Here is a 19,626-nt window from a genome sequence, read left to right as displayed (position 1 = left end):
CCCTGATCTCTCGACCTCCCTGAGAGGCAGAGCCAGCAACAAACGACACAGCCACAGATAGAGATAGTGAAGGGGGGGGAGAGAGGGGAGATAGGGGGAGGGGAGAGGGGGGGAAAGGGAGGGGGAGAGGAGAGGAGATAGAGGTGGAGAGAGGGCGAGGGGAGAGGAGGGACATGGAGAGGGATTGAAAGGTGAACGTGTGAAGGGTGAGTGAAAAAAAAGACACAGTTAGAGGGAAGGACAGAGGTTAGACAGAGGGAGGTAAGAGAAAGGGAGAAGGAGGAAAGAAGTGAGGAGAATAAATGAATGAGAGAAAAGTAGAGCAAGACAGAAAGAAAGAAAGAGAGGAGAAGGAAATTCGAGAGAGGGGGAAAGGGAATGAGAAAACGAGTTAGAGTGTCAGGAGATAGAGTGAGTGAGATAGATCAGATGAGAAAGGGAGAGAGACTGAGAGACAGAGCGAGAGAGAGAGAGAGAGAGAAAAAGATGCTATTTCAAGGCCAGACTTACTGATAATGTCACTCGACTTCAAAGTGCAAAGCGTTCCTGTCACGCTCCTGCATGGCTGTGCCTCTGGTGAATTCCCCCCAAAGATCAGATGATAAGCGGGGGCCTGACGGGGAGGTGTGCAGCCCGTGCACGTTTCATTTGACATGTCGTGACGTTAGAATTATATGGTTCTATCTCCATTTTTGTCAAAATTGAGTTTTTTACATAGTCTGATCCATTAGGTGTTTATTAATGCCTGTGTAGTGTTATTTTTTAAAATGTTGACATTTTTGAGTTAGTAATTAATAAAATACAAAGGTTCCATCTCACAAAACATAATGGAATGTAAAAACTTGACGCTCAATATCTCTGAACTGCCCTAAACGGAGATAGAACCTTATAATTCTAAGCTCACAATGTTTCTGGGTTAAATTGTGAGAAAAAGTTAACTGATTTCTTGTTTAATGTTTTAATTACAGGAGCTGTCCTGAGGCACTGGGGAACACCTGCTGGACTCCGGGCAAATTAGGTAATATAGTCAAGAATTAACATACTGTGATTTATATCAGATTTAAGTGAAGGCTTCCAAAACAATAACATATGCAGAGGTCAATATGCTGTACCGAGAACAAATTCCACCGGCTTTGGTCATGTGGCTAATAAACTATCTATCTATCAATATATCTATCTATCTATCTATCTATCTATCTACCTACCTACCTACCTACCTACCTACCTACCTACCTACCTACCTATCTATCTATCTACCTACCTACCTACCTACCTACCTACCTATCTATCTATCTATCTATCTATCTATCTATCTATCTATCTATCTATATCAGCTGAGTATGTTGCAGACGTATAAAACATCCTGACATTGAACATTGACATGTGGAAAGTTGATATGATGCCTGTTCATTTGGATCGTCTTTGGTTAACTCTTGGATAAACCTACACCAAAACATTCAACCTGGCATTCTTCCTTTGCAGGTTTTTAGATGCAATTGGGGGGGGAATCAATGATCACGATAGCCAAGGTAAGCTACTAAATATTTGCCCATTTATAACAAAATTACATTTATGAAATGACCTTGGGTGACAAAAAGATTCGATTTCAGATTGCATTTCAAAAGAAGTCCATCATAGTCGCATGAAGCCAAATAGGCACATGGACCATGCCAGAACACACACCAATTTGATGTTTTGAATGGGCCACTTGCCAACTGATGAAGGAGTGTTGAGAGGACGAACAGCGGACAGATGACTGACCTATAGAGAGAATCCATCTGGACAAACAACGTCAAGCCACTTACACCAGGAACACCGACAATAACATGTAATCTATCTTCCACCTCTAACTCTCCTCCTCTCACGCTGTGCGAGTCTACTGTAGTAAAGTAATCACATTTTCCTCCGGGACCAAACAATGGTGTGAGTGAACAGCGTACGTTTTACTTCAGACAGAAACACTGTTTATTGTATTCCCCATCGCTCGGGTCCTTGAGCTCGGGTCCTTGAACGAGAAAATAAGCTCTCACTTTTCTCCTTGTCTGTCTACCTTCATTCTCTCACTCAATCAATCAATCTTCTCTTTTCATTCCCTCTCCACTCCCAGGTTGGTGGGTCATTTTGTGGATGACGTCAGCAGCACCCCCTCCACCCCACCCCCCACCCCGCCCGCCTATGCTACGGCATGTCTGCCGCTGTGTCCTATGGCTTTTTATTCCTATGTGATGACAGATTGGGCTCATGTAGGAATAGAAGCCACTTAACACACGGTGAGAGAAACAACACGATGGCTGCTCGGGGAAGACAGGAAGTGATCCAGTCCTACTCGGGCCCGCTCGACAGTCCCATACGACTTGTATATGGTTTGATGAATGTCACTGTTTCTGTTTTCCTGTTCCCTGTAGTAAACATACATTTATGCTCATCCTTTAGATAATGAGGTAGCTCATTGAAGTGCTGAAGAAAAATGAACGAGACTTTGTTATGGTTGGTTCTGCACCTGTTCTTGCCTCTGGGCACAAACGGCCTCCTCGGTTTCCAATTTGTGAAACTGTGGTGACAGCAGCAGTCTGCGGGGATGGATGTTGGAATACGTGCAAGAGATGTCATAAACAAAGGAAGAAAAGAGCGCAGAGAGACCAATACAGATCTTTAATAACCAACTTGACAAGAGGCACTTAGTGAACCACTTTACAACCTACAAGAGGCATTGCATTTCCCTTTCTTCTCGCTCTTTGATTCTGTTGCACATTATTAAAATAAAACTTTGACAATGAGCATTGCACCGGAAATAATCTACCTACAATATAATACAATATAAGATACATATAAACAAGATAAAGCACCTTTTTTGTCCTAGTAAATAATATTCTTAATTAAAACAGTTGGACAGACACAGAGTGTTTGATTGGTGTGTGGTGATATCAGTGCATGGGAGGAGCTCCTAATACAGGTCTCAGGACTGCGGATTGTCCTTGTATGCACCTGAGGTTGTACGACTGAAGCGTTCCTAATTTCCTTTCCTAAAGACGTACAGATGAATACTTGGTTGTAATGGAGGTTGTAATGGAGGTTGTACACAGTATATTTAAGAAACTACAGAGAACCAGCACAAACAGTTGGATGGTTGAAAACGGCTACAGATTTCATGTTCCCTTCAGTTAGAGGAAATTGGTGTTCACATTACAATAAAAAATATCATAGCACCAGTTAATGTTTATACAAAAAGCTAATACAATGAATGTCAATGCAGTACAGTAAGGTAAAAAATAATACAAAAAGAGTATTTTTTTTAAACATATACAAAAGGTGCACTGACATGGTCCAGGGTGGGATGTCATTTGGTCCTGTTGCATAAAAAACAATATCCTTTATGAACATGTGAATGTGAAAATGTCATGCATTATTTGGAAAAATATTCTGTTTCATTTTCAAGTATTCTTTTTTTCCTTTCCTTTTGTATAAATGAAATATAGTCTCTGATAATTTTCACCCTAAGAATAGCAGTAATAGTCAATGATTTGCCCTACTAAAATATTCATTCTAGAATCATAAACTCTTCTCTGCTATAACTCCTCACATTTGTGTAATAAAAACATATTTACAAAAGAAGAAGAAGACATAAAGTGACTAAATAAGTATTTTCGGAAGAACATTTCACAGAGGAAAGCCATGCAATCTCAATCAGGTTCATGAACTGCCTTGATCATCTGTAAAGTGAACATCATCATAGTCTCTTTTTTCACAGATCCCTCAAACCCCCCATCAGTTTATTGATTCTGAAGTGTCCTTCCTCAAAGGAATCTTAAAGCTTGTGAGCTTCTGGCCAAACAGCTGGCTCAGGAGGTTGTTCTGTGACTCTGCTGTCCGGTAGGCATGGGTCTCCATTGACCTAACCCCTGTCTTTGTCCTAGACTTACTCAAGGAATTGTTCATGGGGACAGCGGACACTTTAGAAACTGGGAAATGCAGAGGCCGCTGGGCAGGAGGCCCCTTTTTGGCTTTGTAATCCCCGTTAAGATGATGCAAAATCTCTGCTTTCTTTGGTGTGCAGTTATCAAGGGAAGAAGTTCTCTTTGGTTGCAAGCCTAGACTCCCGGTTTTGTGCTTGGAGACTATTTTGTTGCTAACCACGTCATCCCTTACAGAAGAGAGCACTGGGTAGTCGCTAGGGCCGTCAGATTTCCTGTGCACAGAGGGACTCTCACACTTGCTGGGACGGAATTTCTTTTTGGCCCTCGCGTCCACGCCGAGGTTCTCTCGTGTGGCAGGCGAAGAAACCCTCTGCAGACTGTTGGGTGACTTCATCTCTTTCCGTTTCTTCTGTTGTTGTCTTACAGAGTCCTTGTCCTCGCTCGAGGTGGAGGAGCCCGTGGAAGTTAGCTTGGTGTGGAAGACTGGCATTGACTCTGTAACCCTCGGGCAACTGGTAGAGTTGTGTTTAGTGCTTTCACTTGGCTTGGTCGGGGAGGCCTTGTCCTTAGCCTGGCTGCTACATTGCTGCTCAGAGCCATTAGGTGAGAACAGCTCTTTCTGTTTGTTGTCGTTGTTGTAGTTGCTAGTCGAATGTTGCCCTTGGTCATCCTCCCTCGCTTGGTCCGTGACGACGGCAGATGTTTTATGCTTTGTAGAGGGATGTTGGAGGTCATGTCCGTGACGTGAATCGGTTGTCTTTGAGCTGTTGACCATGTTTTCATGGGCTCTGATGTACAACTCGTCATTCGATGTAGCTGAATCTCTCCTCTCCATCCTTTTCTCTTCGGCCTCAACAGTGATAATCTGAACGCTACTACCCTCCTCTTCAGCTGCATCGTTCTCTTTCGGGGCCAACCATTGTGACGTGGTCTCCTCTCTGTTACAGGGTGAATCGCCCTCCTCCTTCACATCACAGGGCTCTGTGAAGGATTTGCCGTCGCCCTGGCTGCCAACGTCCTCTGTTTTGGGCGTAGCAGTGGAGAGGCTCTCACATTCGGAGGAGCCCATGTGAAAGGAACAATGCTCCAGCTCTCCCAGTATGTCAGAGTAGTCCTCGGCGATGTCTTCCGTCTTCACACTAGCATCTTTTGTGTCTGTGTGATGTTCAGCTGCACTGGTCTGTGTGGAATCTTCCCTTGTGGGTACAGTGGGTTTCAGGGCCTGCATCTCAGTGCTCTGACTTAAGTTCATTGAAGCTATGCTGGCGATGCCGCTGTCTGAGCTGTTTTCTTGCAGACTCTCAGTAAGAATCTTTCTCTTCTTGCTTGCAGGCAAATCACACTCTTCGTCTTTCGACGCAGATGATGCTTTGATAGGCCTGAGGACTCCTCTGAACTTGAAGATTTTGTTACCCCCTGATAGGTGCTTTTCCATGTGACGGTCAAACTGCTCTTTCTTGGAGAACGTATAGTTGCAGGTGCTACAGATGAACGATTTCTTAATGACATGCATGACGTCGGCACACAGCTCACAGGTGTAGAGGGTGGTATGCTTAGAGTCTAGCTCGTCCACCTCCTCGTGCTCACTCTTTAGGTGATCTTTCAGTTCCTGTGGTTCTTGATAGGAAACTGGGCATTTATGACACAGGAAAATCTTGTGTAGATTGTGCACCACAAGGTGTCGCTGAAGCTTGAACGGCTTGGGGAACTGTTTGCCACAGTGGTGGCAGTCTCTGGAGGGGTCTTTACAGTTGGGGTGCATCTCCATCTCCTTCTTTGGTGCTGTCTCTGTTTTGTGCAGTACCTCGACTGGTGTGAGTGTGTTCGGTTTCACACTTCCTCCACAACTACTTTTGGTTTTGATCACTTTGGGCTCAGGACCCTCTGTAGTTTTGGCCTCCTGCCTTGTGGTTTCCGTTGCTACTTTTCCCTGCTCCTTTGCGGCTACCTTACTAGACTCTCTGTTGGCTTTGCTGGGCCGGCGCTGCATGATGGAGGTGATAAAGTTCTTCACAGCAGTCTCCTGCATGAAGCAGCCTGGCATGCCTAGCATGGAGCTCTGCGTCTGGCCCTTGCGTGCGAACTGTGTGGCGTGCTCCCGTAAGTGCTCGTTATACATCCAAACATCAGATATCTCCTTCAGACACATGCCACAGGTCCAGATGCCTGCCTTGTTTTTGGCGTGTTTCTCCCTAAGGTGGTCCCTCAGCTGCTCCCGGGAGCTGAACTTGCGCTGGACACACATGTAACAGGTGGGGGGAGGAGAGGGGTTGTGGGATAGCTTGTGGAAGTTGAGCTCCCCCAGGGTGAGGAACCAGGTGAAGCACACCTTGCACTTGTACTGTTTGTCCTTGATCTTTATGCTGCCGTCTTGACGTTTCCGCCCCCTGCGCACTGTGGTGGGCTTCTTGGGCTTAGCGACCTCTTTGACCTCCGTGTCGTCAGTGCCAATGAGTCCAGCTACTGAGATGTCCTTGTTAGAGTCAAAGAACTGGATTTCGGGAAGTTGGAATGTAGTGTTGGGGTTTTGGATGTCAATGCTGTGGAAAGGAGGAGGCACGTTGTCTGTGCCACACGGCTCCTCAGGATAAGGTGCAGAGGAGGCTACGATAGGGCATGGTGTGGTAGACACTTCAGCTTTACATGAACTCGGGTCAGGAGAGATCACAGTATCTGGAACGACACTGTTCAGGTTGTTGGAGCCACTCCAAGCTATTAAGGCTTTGTCGATAGTGCTCTCGGTCGGATGGAGGAGTTCACTGCCAAGCTCCTCTGTGTTGTCATGAGTATCCTGATGGTCTGTATCTCCTTTCACGTCAACTACTTTCTTGCCATCGCTCTTTAAAGTGCTATTATGACACATGTTCAACATGATCGCGTCATCAATAGATATCGTCTCATATTCACAATGCTCATTTTCTCTATATTGGTCTTTCTTTTCTGGAAATATGTCGAGGGGAGGATATTCTCGAGCTAATGGTGAATCAGGTGACAGTTTTTGCCTTTTGTTTCTCTTGCCGTAAACCCTTGCACACTTTTTCCTTTTCATTTCCTCGTCTCTGGGGAACAGCTGAGAGAATGTGCTTTCATCATCGAGGAATGCCTTTAAATCGGAGCTCAGTCCAGGAGGACTAGCAGGTGGAGATTTAAAACAGGAGAGGGGATCAACCTCATCCGTAGGGGAACAGTTCTTCTCACATTTAATCTCCACTGCGACTTCTCCCATTATATCTGTGGCGAGGCTCTCATCTGAGGTCTGTTGCTCACACATCTCTTTCATATCATCTGATGTATCTCTGGACTCATCATACTCCCTACTAACATCCTTACTAACAGAAACTCCATCATCTTTGCTAATATCTGTACTAACCTCCGCTACTCCATTGTCAATCTCTGGCAGAATTGTGCCTTTCACTTCCTCCTCTGTATCAATGTCGCTTTGATTCACATCCATTGTCTGGCTGAGAACATTTGTCTCCTCTGTTTCAGATGCAGACACATCTTCAATGCCGCTGTTCACAGCAATAGTGAATGGGACCTCTCGCTCCTCTGTTCCATTGTGATTAACATGGGAATTAATTTCTTCTTGTCTCTCGGGTGACTTACAGCTCCCTTGTTGTACTCGGGTTTGAAATTCAGGAGTAATGGCTTGTAATATGTCTGTCTTTAATATATTGAGAAGCTCCTCAGAAAAAGGGTCAGGTTTTATGTTCAACTCAGTGCTTTTGGTCTTCCGTGCTTTGTAGCTTCTCTTCACTTTTGTCAGCAGAGAAGGCGTTTTCTGGCCTACTTCTTCTGATGTCATTGTCATAGTTGGTTCACTCGCAGTGTCCTCCAGGACTAAATCTGTTTCCCCTTGTTTTGCTGTGAGCGAGTTATTCATTATTTGAGGGCAATGATTCTCAGAAATCCCATCATTTCCTGTCTGCAAACAGGCTTGTATATCCTGAAGCCCTGTATCATCTTTATGTGCTGTGTCAATACATTGTGAGGGCTGGTAAGTGTGTAGTGATGGTGCTTTTTCCGAAAGTGGGCCTCTATCTTTCCTGACCAAATGTTTCATGGCTTTATGTCTCTTTAATCCCGGCACTGTCCGGAAACACATGGAGCACATTTCACACACTACTTTGCCTTGTTGAGTTATGTGTGTCTGTGAACTTGTCTTTTTTTGGAAGGTGTCTTCCTCTAGCTTGTGGTTGGTTGAATACTGAGCCTCCACTGCTATTTGAGGTTCTGGTTGGTTTGATGGTGTTGGCGATGGTGATGGGAATGGCATTGTGGACTCATTCTCACAGATGACGAGTGGTTTGGGAGTGTGCGGATCGTCTGAGATGTCCTCTATTAAAGGAGGGGCATCCTGCTCACAAGGAACCTCATGAATATCCAGGATCTCTGGGTCCACTCTCTTCAGGATGTCAACGTGCAAGTCCAAATAATCAATAGTCGCAAGGGGGGTATGGCAAATATCCAAATCCTCCTTTATATTGTCAGTTGATGGAGACGAGCATTTACTGGGAAAGCCCAACAGAATGCCTGGGAACTGTAGGTTGTTCTCGATGCTGTTGTCAGACTCATCTGGTTGGCTCAGCCGCCTGGCTGAAGGCTCTGGGCTCATGGGTAACTCTGTGTCGATGTCTGTCATTGTTTTGTTTGACATTGGTGCTGTGTCATGACTCAGATCACAAGGTTCACAGTCGTCTCTGGGGCTCTGCTTATTGGTCGGCTCCTCCTCTTCCACTACGCTATTGACTGGGGAGATAGGGATATAATCATACTGGTTCAGTTGCGGAGGCTCATCATTGTAGTTCAGTGGGCTTAGTTTAAAATCGTACAGTGTGTCACTCTTTGGGAGGGCTTCTAAGACATCAGGTGGCTCTGTTATGTTGGTCAAAGGGAGCAGAGGGGGGGTGCTGGTTTCAGTGCTAGAGATTTTACTCTCTGTGATTCCTAAATCCAGTTGAGGAGGACTTATTAAAGAGTACTCCATCTCAGCTGTTATTCCTAATGGTTCATCGATATGCAGCGCTTCTTTGGCATTTAGGTCATCACAGCTTTCTTCTCTGGGTATGTCTTGTGATTGACTGTGTTCTTCTTGCATGACAGCGTTCTCTGTGGGTGTGCGAGGCGAAATTGTCTGAAAAGGACTGGATGGTGGAGCAACCTCCAAGGTGAGGCCCTGACTATCATTTATCTGCAAATCCTCTCGACATAGTGAAATCTGAGGAGTCGCCACAAGGTCATTAGAAACGTGTTCATGGATGACATGTGGAATCGCTTCTCTTTCTTTGTGGTCGGTCTGACTTTCAGAATCTATTTCAGTTATTGCTTCGTCCTCAGGGGTCGATGTGTGTGCATCATTACTCAGGAGGCTGTCAGGCTCTTCAAGCATCAACAGAGTGCTTTCACCATCTGTGGTTTCAATGTTGGCAGTGGGTGAGCTGTGGCTTGCATGGTCTGTATTGGTCTCCATCAACAGTGGACTATATGGCTTATCTGTCACCCTCTCCATAGAGATACGGGTAGTTTGATTAGTAACATCATTCTCAGAGGTGCTACATGTAGGTGGAGAAATAGGGCTAATCAGCCCAGCCTGTGTTGTGGTGTTAGATCCAATCATGCCTTCCTCTTTCATACATGCTGAATTTCCCTCCTTCGGTTCTTCAGTAGATGGTGAACAACAGCCACCCTCAGGATCGGTTTCAATCTCTGCGGGTCTTTCCTCACATACATTTTCAATCACGTCAAGCTTATTGTCAAAGTCATCATCCTTTTTCTGCTCTGCTAGGTTGAAGTCAATTGAGGGAGGGCTCACAGGCGGAGTGCTGAGACTGATGTCCTCCACTGGCCCTCTTTCTTTGTGATCATCGATGGGAGTATCTAATTGATCCGAAAGCTCTGGCTGGTCACCAATGTTGTTGTGGATTTTGTCTCCGCAATCCTCCATTTTATGTTGATCACATGCCTCCTCAGTCACTTGTGGATTATCTACTTCCATATTTGAACAGTAAGCATCCTCTAACATACTACTGACCTCAGCGATATCTTCCACCATTGATATTTCTTTAAGTTCTGAACCATTGTTATGGTTTTCTACAGATTCACTTGACAGCAGTGAAATAGCCTGTTTTGCATCCGATGGAATGTCTGTATCTTCAGAGAGAAGAGGCTGTGTCTCATTCATAATGCTTTCAAAACTCTCCTCATTAGGAATCACGCCCTTTTCACTATGATCTTTGTCTTCGGCTGCAGTGATAGATTGACATTCACCATGTAGCTGTTCTGGGCTGTCGAGTGCAGCAACATTCTGCTCCTCCAGGTCAGGTGTAACAGGATCTTTTCTGAAAATTGAATCTGAAATAACTTCGAGGCTTTTCATAAGGTTTTCAGCATACATTTTGCTCTCTAGAATCTCCTCAGATTTCTCTGTGGCAGTTCTCTTATCGACATCTGTTTCCTCAAGTGTGTGGTCCTCCTGTTGCAGTTGCTCTTTTTCTGTATTAGAGGCTGTAGTTATGATACTGTGTGCATCGTCCTCATTCTCTGTCAAATGCTCAAGGACACCTGGTTCTGTGTGGGTTGGAGTATGGGGACCTTGATGTCCATCCATCAACTCAAACTGGAATGGACTGGACCATGGTAGACCCGGTTCAGTAAATGGCTCTGGTGGCATGCTTGATACTGCCATTGCCATGCTTTGCACAGGACAGCCTATATCCAGACCAGTGTCTTCACCATCAGATTCATTATCCAGTCGCAGTGGGGAGAACTTGCTCATCTTCAGCTGTTTTGGAGAGTTTTCAGTGAGCAGTTGTGGACTACTCAACTTAGCTGTCTGGAGCTGGTTTTCTAGCTCTGTCACAATTCTCTTTATCTCTAGCTCATCTTCTGACACACAGCTACTGAGATTTGCACTGTAGTCCATTATTTTCTCTGGCAGAGACAGAGGAACATGATTGTAATCTGATTTCTTTTCATTTGATCTATCAGAGTCGTCTTTGTACTGTGATATCTCCTCTGGAAGCATTGGGCTGACATCCACCATCAGGCCCCAATCCCTTTGTTCCAGGAAGGGAGAAAATGATGATCCAAACACCTCCTTTTTGTCACTTGTGGGCTCTAATGAGTTGAAACCCTCTTTGTGTAACGGAACGTCTGTGTAGAGGCCACAAATCCTGTCAAATCCTGCCACTGTGAGGTCCCCAAACATTGATGATGTATCAAATGAGAGGGGAGATTTCATGAGACTCTGGTCTTGCTCTAGGGGATATGGGATACGATGGCACGTTTCTTTCTGTGGCAAGGGCTCCTGAAGTTCAGTTGGAGACAAGCATACTTCGTTCATGAGTGCACTGCAAAGAGTTGTGGTCTTGGGAACTAATTCGTTGACTAAATTAATTGGCTCTTTCAAGGGGTATATGCTGTCACTTTGTTTTTCAAACGAAGACATTTCTGATAGTTTTGACTTGGGTGGTAAGGCTTGGGACCCCCCACTTTCTCTTCTTTTGTGGACTGATTTTCCCTTTGAGATTGTTTCCTCGTTGTTATGAGAGTTAGTTTCCTTGTTATTGTTTGTGGCAGGATGTGATTCATGCTGAGGCAGTTTGAGATCATTGTTAATGGGGTGAAGATGTATTGATTCCCCTTTTGGGGTCTTGACGTCTATCCTCAGTGGTGTAATTTTGGCCGAACTTTGGAATGCTGTTGGGATGATTTCTCTGCTGCACGAGCCCTCCTTGTCACTTGAGGATACATCTGTGTTTCTGCATTTTTCTAGTTTTTTCACTGGACCCCTCACCTTAGGTAGTGCTGTTATGGGATCTTCATGGTTTGAATTATGGATCTTCGAGGCCACTGAATTGTCTTTGCTAGCAGAGAGGAGAGTCTGATAACCATTATACCTCTTGGTAGATTTGGTGAATGTCAGTGCTATATGTGTGCTAGACTCTTTACATATCTTTTGTGGTGATCTCTCATAGGTCTTCTGCTCTGGAGAGTCTCTCCTCCTGATCTCCATCTTTTTCTCACAGTCAGAGTCTGTGTGGTCAGTGCTTTTGGGGCTGTTAATGCTATCGCTGGAGATACTCACAGATGTGCTGAGTTCACTGCTAGTGGATGACCTGCTGCCCCTCCTTACAAGTCTCTGATGTGAGCCATGTTTCTCTGGAGAGAGGGAGATATCCTCAGCTTTCTTGACCTCAAAGCACTCATTTGACTCGTGCCTCCATGCTGCCCTGTCCCTTTCACTCCTTGCTCGCCATTTGCACTCTTTGGTGTAGGTGTATTTGCAGCGATTGCTTTGGCTCAAGCGGCCTTGGCTTGCTATCTTCACAGGCTCACACTCATCATCTGAGTCTGAGACATAGTCATACTCCCCAAATGTAGGGTTCTGCACTGTGGGTGTCAGTCTCTCCATCACCAGTGAGAACTGGAGATTCTTAGTACCTTTCACAGAGAGCTTGTGTAGCTTGTTTTTCTGCTGTACTATTTTGTGAATGAGCTCTTTGCTCCAAGTACCTGCACCAGTCCTTTTCCTTTTACTCTCCCTCGCTGCAATTCCCGGACTTGTAGAACTTGTGTTGACAGTGGGAGCTTGGGATGGGGTTGACCCCCTCAATGAACTATCCTGATAGCTTCTGACTCCACATCGTTCTGAAAACTTGCTGGATAGCAGAAACCTTGGAGCGTTGGTGGTTTCCTCTTCACTCTTGCACAGCTTGATTGCCTCTTTCACTTTGTTTTCCTGCTCCCTGGATTTCTCCCCCGAGGCAATCCTTGAATTTTTATGAGAGGCTTCTTTCTTTATGTTAATTTTCTCATCCTGCTTCAAATTCAAATTCAGAGGAGTCTTCTCAAGTTTGTTCTCTGTGTGCTTGTTATCGGTTTCAAGGCTCTCAATGTCAGAGTCATAAAGATATTTTCCTTGTATCAGAGATCTGTCGTCATCTGTAGGCTGTTTGCTTTTGCTCTCAAAGACCATGAAGTCTTTGGTTTTCAAAGTCTGCCTGTTTGACGCTACTTTGACAGTGGTGAGGTCGTCGTCAGCAAATGCATCTATGAAGCTGCTGTCTATCTCTGTGTTGTCTGATTGATAACCCAGTCCATTTAAGGCTTCTGTGATTAGGCTGTCCAATTTTGCATCCTCCATTTCTAAGTCAGGGAGAGAAACAGGAAGGTGACTGGCCCCTGCAAACAAGTTGAGTTTCATCGGGTCTTCCTTGGAGTCTCCTTTAGTTTCACTGTCTGACATCAGCTCCCCGTTTTTATTGAGCCCTAACAGGGAGAGATGAAGATCAGATGGTAACCGTGGCATAGACACACCTTGACACAGATTGGGACCAGATGATGCAGCTTTTGACATGTCTGTGTGGAATTTCCTTGTGTCTTCCACTTTCGACATGTCTTTGAAGTCGTTCTGTGCAAATGCATGTTGTCCACAGTACTGCTTATGGCCGAGGAAGGAGGCCAGGTTAGTGAAGTTCTGATCACACTGCTTGCATGTGAGAAGCACATCCAGTTGGTCGAGGTTTGCTGTGGCTAAAGAGGTGGCTAATAGTTGATGTGCAGAATATGGGGGTGGAGGTGGATGGTGGTCTACTCCAAAGCTGTCCATATAACCCTTGTTGCCGTCCATACTAGTCTTTGGGTGTCCATTGTTTTGCAAGTAGCTCATCATGTCGTCCTTTGCTCTCTCTGGGGCGTAAGGGAGGTTTCTGGAATTGTCTGAATGAAAAAGGTGAGCGTTGGAGCTGAGGTGATCGGTAGGTGCCTGTGCCTTCACTTGGTGCTGGTGATAGAATGGAGGGGGAGGTCCAGCCTTAGTAATCTGGCTATCCTCAGAGCTGAGGTTGACAGGGCTGGTTGAGGCTGGGGAGAGGGAGGAGCATGTGCTGCTGGAATTGGGATTATGGACTGGGGAGGGTAAGGGGGATTCATAGGGGGACACCATCATCAGCCCCATGGGTGGGACCTGTAATGGTGGGTAACCATAGGTTCTTGATGAAGCCCCAGGAAGTGATGGGTTTAGTCCAAAATATATAGGCTTATTCTTAGACTCACAGACTTGTGCATGGCTTGTCTCTGCTTTAAAAGATGATATTGTACTGCAGCTCTGTTTGACACTGTCTTGCCTGGGGTTTGAGAAACCCTCACTGATTCTATTGTTCTGGAACGAGTTGGGGCTTTTCAGTGAGCCGTTCTTATGTGATTTACTGTCTTCCTGCCAGTCAGAGGGAGACACCAGATAAGTCATCTTTTGGTTGCCGAGTTGCCTAGATAACTCAATCCTGTTTTGGTTGGGTATGGCAGCGGTTTGGCGGATCTGCTGCCAGGGCATCCTGCTGCTGCTTTTGGATGTGTTTGGCCTTTGGTCAAGTGCTGGCTGGCTCTGAAACTGAAACTTATCATTCATATTAGGATAAGGCATAGCGTTTTGTTCCACTGGTGAAAAGGCCTTACTAGGTCCCTCCCAGGAGTGTGGTAATCTACTATGGACCTTGTTGTTGATACTTTTGTCAAAAGGCACTGAACCCATATGAATGTTATTGAGTGGAGGGCTGTTGTAGGCTTTGTTTGGGAAGTGCATTTGCGAGCCTGGACCTTGTGCAATATTTCTGCCGTGGTGTACACCGCCTTGAACACGTGTTCTCTGATTGGCAGCTCCGTCTTTGGGGTGGCAACTTGTCTTGCTCCCTGACGCGAGGGCTGCATCTCTATTGTCTTGTTGCCCAAAAGCCTCTGTGCTGTCTGGCAGGGCACTCTTACCCTGCTCTGACTGCTGAGAGCTGGAGCCAGAGCTTTCACTACTAGCTGAGTCCTCGCTCAGGCCCCTGGGGCAGTGCATGGAGGAGGATGCCCCTTGTGGAGCTTGCAGGTACTGCGGAGGCTGTGGAGGATGGGAGTAAGACGACCTATCCTCTGGCTGCTCATTATTGAACTGAGTGTTGTTCTGAACCACATCCTGCCCCTCCCCAGATGTCTGAAAGGAAAACGAGTTGTGGGTCACCTGTCCAGGAGCCAAGGAAGAGTCTATATAGTCCTGGGTTTGGGGGTTCTGATTACAGGGGAACGGGTCAGGGGTGGAGTCCTCGAGCAGCTGGTATCCATACTGAAACGGCAGAGGCACAAAGCTGCCGTTCGCCTTGTTCGCCTCTGGAAGAACAGTGGACTTTTGTGACGAAATCCCATAGTTAGCACCATTAAAAGTCCTCTCTGGTGACTGCCACGCGTTGGAGGCAGTCATCTGAAAGTCTGGGAAGAGCAGCTGGCTGCCAGGCTGTGTATTATTAGTGTTCTCCATTGTGCCTGGTTGCTGCTGTTGCTGCTGCTGCTGCTGGGAGAGGGGTGTGTGGTGTGTGGATGTCACACCGGCAACAGAGCCCAACGCCTGTGAGGTATAGCTTGGGGTGGTAAGGTTGGAGTTGGAGGAGGAGGTCTCCTGGAAGCAGCGGCTGTAGTTGAGCTCCTCCTGCTGCAGCTCCGCCTCCCTCTCGGGGATACTGGGCACGTGGAACCGGTAGCTGCCCGAGACGGGCCCTCGGCTGGCCTCCAGCTTCTTGGGTGGCGAGACCTTCTGCTGCGGGTAGGCGATGCCAATGGTGGGGTTGGAGCGTGGGTTGGTGATGCTCAGCCGGTACAGCTGCTGCGGGTTGCCACGCTCTGATTTGCCTGACCGCTTGCCCTGCTTGTCACGGTTTCGGTTCTTCCCGGTCGGCGACTGGGGGCTGCCCTTACCGCCGGGCCAAGTCCGGTCACTGGAAAACTTCGGCCTGTTCTGCAGTGACTTGAAGTCAATCTTCCCTGCCTGCTGAGGCCTTATCACAGCCTCGCGCTGCGTATGAGTATAGTCCCTCTCCTTCTCTACGAACGTGGTCACTCTGCTGACTGTCCTTGTCTCCGCGCCGCCGGCGCCGTTGAAGAGCTCTGAAGATTCTTTCGCGCTTTTCTCAGTGAACTGCTCCAGTGCAGTCCCCTCATCCTGCAGTTTGGACTCAGCATCCAGCTCTTTGACAGCGTACCTGCGCTGAGTCTCTCCTGCCATGGTGCAGACGAGGCGTGGTGTGGAAGGCCTGGTCCTCAGAGGCACTATGTGGGAGGCAGTGGCATAGTGCCCTCTGGGAGTCTGGATCAGTAAGCTTCCAGTGGCAGGAACGGCAGGGAGAGGGCTGCTCTCTGCACGATCATCTCTTCACTCTCATCACAGACCACTGGTCAGGCATCAGCATTCAGGAGTCCTGGGAAGAGATAGAGAAGAAAATGGGTTAGATCAAAGTGTTGTTTTCTTTCTTTTTGTGATCAAGATGTTGACAATACACTATCTGACAATACAGAACAAGAAAGGAAAGGAGGGAAAAAAGAAAGAAAACTAAAAAGAAAAAGGGTAGTGTAGAGGACAAGTCATAGCCAAATAGTAGAATCCGGATTGGGGTACGGTATATGGAAAATCAAATTACAGAGTTGGTCAAGTTCAATGAGTAAGACTTCCACGCATCAACTGTACTGGGCCTCACTTTGTTCAGTCTGGCAGTAAAACCAAAACAAAGTGTTGTTTTCTGAAGAACACAGAATTAAAACATTAAACAAGACTATGTCACGTGCACTGTGATGTTGATCAAATCTCTAGACTGACATTGTATGTTCTGATCAATTCTGTAGTCATTGCATCAAATTGTATAAAAAGCTTTCATTTATTCATTCATCTATTCAAGTATCTATGTATGCATATTGCATACTTTCTGTTCTGAAGATATCTTCTTACTAAAGTGGGAGAGGGTGCTAACATAAATCATCTGGGATATCTACTAATTAAAACCAACTGAGAAGGATGGGAGGTGAGTGTATCAGTGATGTCTGAATCTCTTCCATCTTTTGCCAGAAGAGAGCAGCATTGCCTCAGTTTTACCTCCCAGCACTGCCCATACACATCCAGGATACAAAGAGCCAGTGTTATTTCATGGCTGGATTCTTAGATTAAATTAGGTGATTCACACCCAAAAGCAGATACTTTAGATACAACTATCCAAACAGCATAAGCTGACTGATCTGTCATAACACAAACACGACGCATTCCAAACAATATTCCCTTTCTTGTATACTGTAAAACGGTACTGTACTGCACCTATTCTGCGGATGCAACGAACAGATACTGTAAACTGGATTAAACATCACAGACACATCACACGCAAGTCATAATGCATCGTCTGACTATGGAAAGAGTTTGATCAATCAAAGATGAAGGCTGCGGTTATGAGGATGAGGAGGATTCAGAGCCGAGAAGGAGCATTGCCAACGAATGAATCATAAAATCCCAGAGAGCCACAACACAATGACAGCCTGTTCTGATGGTTGAGGAGGGCTGCAGGTTTAGATCATGGAGGAATATCAGGGATTAGTCAGTGTGGCTTTAGACAGTGCGGAGGGTGGGGACGGTTACGTTTGTTGCCTTTCCTCAGGCATCCCAGACACTGCTTATGTCCTGGTTTACTTTGGCCAACGGCTGCTTCTTTTGAGGTCAGAGCAGAAGCAGCGAGGAGAGTTAGCAGCAGAATGTAATTTCTGTGCCTGCTAGCCAAAATCCCACCCCCACTCCCTCCTCTCCACCCCCCCCCCCCCCCTACCCTAAAGCCAACATTTGATTTCAGTGACAAAGTGAGGAAAATGCTGTGTTTGTGCGCAGTGTGTGCAGAGCCCTTCCCCCCCCCAGACTGAAGTCTGTGACTCTCTCCTCTCTCCCCAGCAGACCACCACAGACACCACTGCATGCACTCTTTGTACTTATAGATTTAAGACCATTCGGGGACAGGGGAGAGAAAATAATCACATGCCAACACTCGCCTCGCACCGGGAGACGCAATGAATGCGGGTATTTCCCCCCCCTGTCAATAGCTCATTCGTTCTGTTAAACAATCAGTTGTTCAGTTGTCTGGCAATAAACTATTTTGGCCACTGACTGATTAATTCGTCCAAAAAGATGTTTATAAGTCCCCCTTTCCATCAGGTTTTTAAGAGCAGGAGAAGTGACTCTAATGGCTTGTGGGTAACTTTGATAGCTGAGACATGATTGGTTAAGTGGAACCATGGAGACGTCTAATGAGTCGACATAAAACTGATGGTAGCTTTCATGACCTGGGGAGGGAAAAACATCTGGAGGGACTCCACCTTCTCAGAAGCGTCGTTATTGAAACCCCCCGGGAGAGTCACATTAACACCTCCACCTGCTCTGATCCAACCCCCCTCTAGACGCGGGCGTGCACATATCTGTCTGTGCACATATCTGTCTGTGCGTCTGTGTGGGGGAGATCTAGTTATCTCTCTTCTAAATGTATATGTCGTTTGGCTTCTCTCTCTACACACTACGCATGAACGCACATTCTGTCCCAACCCACAATTAAGGGACTCCGGTCTTTCCCTGCCCTGTAACCCACAGGCCTATCCCTTGACCTCCGTGCTCCTGTGACACGCATGGCTCTGCCTCTGTATTTTTAAAAAACACACAGCCTGCCTGGTCTGTAATTACAGAGCACTGACAATGGCTGAGGATGGGCGTGGTGACCATAGTCAGGAGGAGGGGGAAGGGAAGGGACGGGAAAGGGAAAGGCCACTTTCACTGACAGTATGGTCCTATGGTCCTCCTAACCAGCGCCTGCATTACAGTGACAAGTTAAATGTCTGTGCAGGATAGTATTGTGTGCCCGAGGTTGTCCCTAACAAAGATATTTTTGGCAATAATAATCATCCTTTTTTTATAATGATTCCAAAGCACTTTGACGCTTTGATGACTTTGTGTTGAGGAGTGTTTTGTTTGTGATGCTCAGTCCACCTTATTGTATCTGAATAAACTGTACTGTACTGGATGACTAGATCAAACAAAAGGTCTCTTGTTCACATCACATGGACCACCAGATCACGCTTGACAGAAAAACTCTTAACCCGAAACCCCTTCTTCCTCTTGTGCAAATGCTCAAATAGAAAGGCTTTTGATAGATCCCACAGGGTTAGTATAAATATCAAATATCTGTCCCAAATCTACAGTTGAAACAGACAAGCAGGCGAGCGGAGGCTAGCCTGGGGCCGGATTAAGAACACTCTTTGGAGAGAAGCCTATGGAACCAAGACAAAACCTATCCCTCGAAAACATATACATGCCATTCTTCTGCATTTCTCAAGTAATAACAATCCATCTCCCTCTTGTCAGTGTGTGTCATAAGTTACAAAATAGAGCCGTAAACCTTTCTTCAGGTAAATGAGAATGGATAGCTTTCCCACACATAACCAGAGGGTGACATTCTGTATGGGTCTACATAGTGCTGTACAGTTTGTAACATGTACATGTATATGTGCCTCTGTACATTTCAGACACACCTACATTCCTTCCCTCCAGATCCTATCACATCACCTCAGCTCTCAGGATCTGATAGGATCCTCTGCTGCCATACCGTTGGTGCTGATAACCCTGACAATGGTGATGGACTGAAATGCAGGAATCCTCCCCATGACCTCCCCGCAGAACAATACCACTTTCAAGGGAAACACAAATAAGATAACATGATGAAATAGCACTCGGTTCTGCCCCGACTCTTTTGTAAAGCGTAGGGCGTAATGTCTGCTGGCCTTTTGGGATAACGTCTGCACGCCGTGTTGACTGCTTTACAGTGCAAGTGAGACGCACTCGAGTGAGTTGAGTAGACTCTGGGGGACACTACAGTAGGGCTGTATT

At 46.2% G+C, this 19,626-nt stretch overlaps 1 protein-coding gene across 1 annotated transcript; it reads right to left on the bottom strand.

The window, feature by feature from the left end:
• Positions 1–3,765: 3,765 nt before the first annotated feature.
• Positions 3,766–15,951, bottom strand: znf469 (zinc finger protein 469; the record flags this gene model as incomplete). The annotated part of the gene is made up of 5 exons (XM_080544592.1): positions 3,766–7,665; positions 7,966–9,023; positions 10,182–10,406; positions 10,647–11,263; positions 11,639–15,951. 5 exons carry the CDS (start codon positions 15,949–15,951, stop codon positions 3,766–3,768), a joined length of 10,113 nt encoding a protein of 3,370 aa, XP_080400718.1.
• Positions 15,952–19,626: the final 3,675 nt, after the last annotated feature.

This window comes from Nansenia antarctica, assembly GCF_963989245.1.
Source record: "Nansenia antarctica genome assembly, chromosome: 14".
Lineage (NCBI taxonomy): Eukaryota > Metazoa > Chordata > Actinopteri > Argentiniformes > Microstomatidae > Nansenia > Nansenia antarctica.
The sequence above is the reverse complement of the archived record's forward strand: the minus strand, read 5'-3'. Positions and strand labels throughout refer to the sequence as shown.